General features: G+C 54.0%; 1 protein-coding gene across 1 annotated transcript; it reads left to right on the top strand.

Annotated features, from left to right (window-relative positions):
• The first annotated feature begins 952 nt into the window (after window positions 1–952).
• MRPS34 (mitochondrial ribosomal protein S34) lies at window positions 953–2,984 on the top strand. The gene is made up of 3 exons (XM_065030621.1): window positions 953–1,387; window positions 1,468–1,510; window positions 2,276–2,984. Exons 1-3 carry the CDS (start codon window positions 1,070–1,072, stop codon window positions 2,551–2,553), a joined length of 639 nt encoding a protein of 212 aa, XP_064886693.1. The 5' UTR covers window positions 953–1,069; the 3' UTR covers window positions 2,554–2,984.
• The last annotated feature ends 43 nt before the right edge of the window (window positions 2,985–3,027 follow it).

The raw sequence follows: 3,027 nt of genomic DNA, 5'->3' as shown, positions 1-3,027 counted from the left end.
GGCGTGACTGCGGCGGCGGCGCCGATTGGACGTGCGGCGTCGTGATGACGTCGGGCTCGCGCGGGGCGGTGGCCGGTCCGGGGCGGCGGCGCGGGGAGCGGCGGGGCGGCCTCAGGGTCCGCCCGCGGCTCGGGAGGGGCCGGCGGGCAGGAAAACGTCGTGTTGAGCGGGTCGGGGTAAGCGGCCGTGGCGGTCATGGGTCGCTGCTGCCGTGCCCGGCCGCTCTGTCCGCTCCCGTGTGTGTGCCGGGGGCGGCAGCGAAGCGCGCTGCTCCTCGAGCGGCTGCGGGAACGGCCTCCCCAGCAGTAATAGCCTTTAAAATGGTGTTTTACTTGTTCTGTAACACGCACCTCCGCCCCCCCACTTTTCCTCCACACATTGATCTTGGCTGCTGACAAAAACCCTCGTGTGCCTGAATGCCTTCAGTAAAGGGCTCTACAGCAACACTGCAATGGATGCGTTTCCTTCAATCTAAGATACGGGTTCGAAAAGGAAAAAAAACCCCAATCCTTCCCTTGACAGGTGTAACTGACCAGTCTGCAGCCAAAATCCAGGGGTGAATACAGCCCGAGCAGACAGCAGTTCCTGAATACAGCCCGAGCAGGTCGGGCAGCGGTCGGAGTTACAAAACTCGGCTTGTGCTTTCGGCTCAGCTCGCCTCCAGCCGCGGACCCACCGCCAACATCGCTTTACCCTCCGAAAATCCCGAGAGATTTACTCTCTGCCTTTGAAAGTTCCCTTAAATAGGTGAATCTGTTCAAACAGATCTTGCTATCCGAGGCTTGCAGTTACTAAGCTCCAGCTGAACGACCAAAACGTGCTGATTCGAAGAGCAAGCAGAACCTCAGGACGGTGCTGAGCTGCGCCCTCCGGACACCGGGCAGCCCGCAGCTCCGGGACGGGCCGCCCAGGTTGCCGAGCGGGGCGGGGCAGACCCAGCGGGGGGCGGAGTCACCCCGGCTGCTGGGCCGCGACACGATCGTTCCGCTGCACGATCGTTCCGCCGCGGCGCCGGGCGGGAGCGGCTTCCGGGGGCCGCGGGGAGCGCTCCGCGCTGTGTCCCGGCACCATGGCGCGCAAGAAGCTGTACCGGCCCATCGCCGCCATGGCCAAGAAGATCCGCGAGTACCGGGCGCTGAAGAACCGGCCGCGGGACTCGCAGCGCTTCGCCCTGGACTACGAGACCATGCGGCGGCCGCTGACGGAGAAGCGGCTGCCGGTGCGGGCCTGGGAGGACGTGCGGAACGAGAACCGGCTCTTCACGCTGCTCTGCCGCCTGCCGCAGTTCGGCGTGGGCCGCACCGTCACCCGCAAGTCCTGGCTGTGGGAGTACGACGAGCCCTGCTACTGGGTCATCACCAAGGTGAAGGCGGACTACACGGCCGAGGTAACGCCCCGGAGTCCCCCCGGGCCCCCGGGCTCCCCAGTCCCCGCCGCCACCTCCACGGGTTCTTGTTTTCTTTGCAGAACATGGATCATGGGAGAGCTTGGGGCTACCTGACCTTCAGAGGTAACACCGCCTTGTTTTCCTACACACGAGGTTTGCAGAGGGAGTAACGGGGCTGCAGCTTTCCCACTTGGCAAATCCTTCTCAGATCTGCTAATCAGAAAATAAGTTCTCCCTTTTTTAGTTTTAAATGCTGGGGTTAAGCCCTCAGAATGTGTTTCTAACGGAAGACAATGGGGTTACAGACAGTTTAGACTTCAAAAGCGAAATTCAGATTGAACACAAGGGTATTCCAGGTAAAACTGTCGGTGTAACAGGAGTGATGGCAAGTAAATATACATTACTGGGATTTTAAATTAACGTGGAGTTGAGTGAGTGAATTTGCCTTTTTAAAGCTGCTTTGTATTAGAAACTCTAGGAAGCAACAAACACAGGCCTGAAACTTTTCTCATTCAAAGGTTTTAAAGTTGTTGGGTATTTTAAAAATATTTCCCGGGGAGTGTTAACCAGTGTAGAGAGAAATTACTCTTGTTCCTTGGCCATGGAAACTGAACCAAAGTGAGATCAAGTGACATTTTAAGAGAGGGAGTCAAGCACGGAATTGGAACGATTTGCCTGTAGTCCTTTCAGCCTGTTTCTGATTTGATTTCCAAGGACAGAAGTGGGATCCCATAGTATAGCAGGAAAGATACTCTCTTGACCCTTTGAAAACTTCTTTTGATATTGCCTGTTGAAGCACCTTTGATACTGGGGAGTCAACACTTGCTGCATTTCCAGGGAGTTTGTTGCCAATAGTGTTGGACACCGGTGTTCATCATCTTTTCTCAGGCAAAACCGAAGAAGAAGTGAGAGAGATCGACAAAGTCATGTACCACGACTGGCGTATGGTGCCCAAGCACGAGGAAGAGGCCTTCAAGAAATTCACCCCAGTGCCAGAGGAGACCATTCAGTACGTTCCGTACCCGCCTCTGCTCCGAGCCATGATCCTTGCGCGGTGGCAGAAAGAGGGAAAACCAATCACCGAGGAGCCAGTGATTGATCTGAAGAGGTTCATGGCCTCTCCCTTTTGGAGTGCAAAGAAAAAAGCTGCAGGAACATCTGTGTAAAGACTTGTTCCACGTCCTGAGCTCCCCACATGCTGTCGCTGCATGTTAGAAGCATGTAATCTTACAGAAAACTGTCTGCTGCGGAATGGTGTATCTGGGTTTCCTAGCACTGTACAGTCACCTCATCTGAAAGATGCAGCTGCATTCAGATTGTTTTATCCGTAACTTTGGTCTCAGTCAGCCCAGAAGCCTTCTCGGTTCCTTGTGTAGTCTCTGAATGCAGAGCTCCTGTCATCCAGTTACAGTTCGTCAGAGCACAGTTTTCTTTACAGCCTGAAAATGTCGTTTCTAAGAACATTTTTCAGACAATTTGGGTTCTACATAAATCACAGAAAAATGAAAATATAATGTTATTTCACAGGGGTGTGTACAAACGTATCTGCTAACAGAAATAAATGTTTTGTTTTTTATGCAGCACAGTTATAAGAAAACTTGTTGGGTTTTTTTTCAGTGCATGGATATCATCACGAGGTC

Source organism: Columba livia, chromosome 15, assembly GCF_036013475.1.
Source record: "Columba livia isolate bColLiv1 breed racing homer chromosome 15, bColLiv1.pat.W.v2, whole genome shotgun sequence".
NCBI classification, from domain to species: Eukaryota; Metazoa; Chordata; class Aves; order Columbiformes; family Columbidae; genus Columba; species Columba livia.
This window is presented reverse-complemented; position numbering and strand designations above follow the sequence as displayed.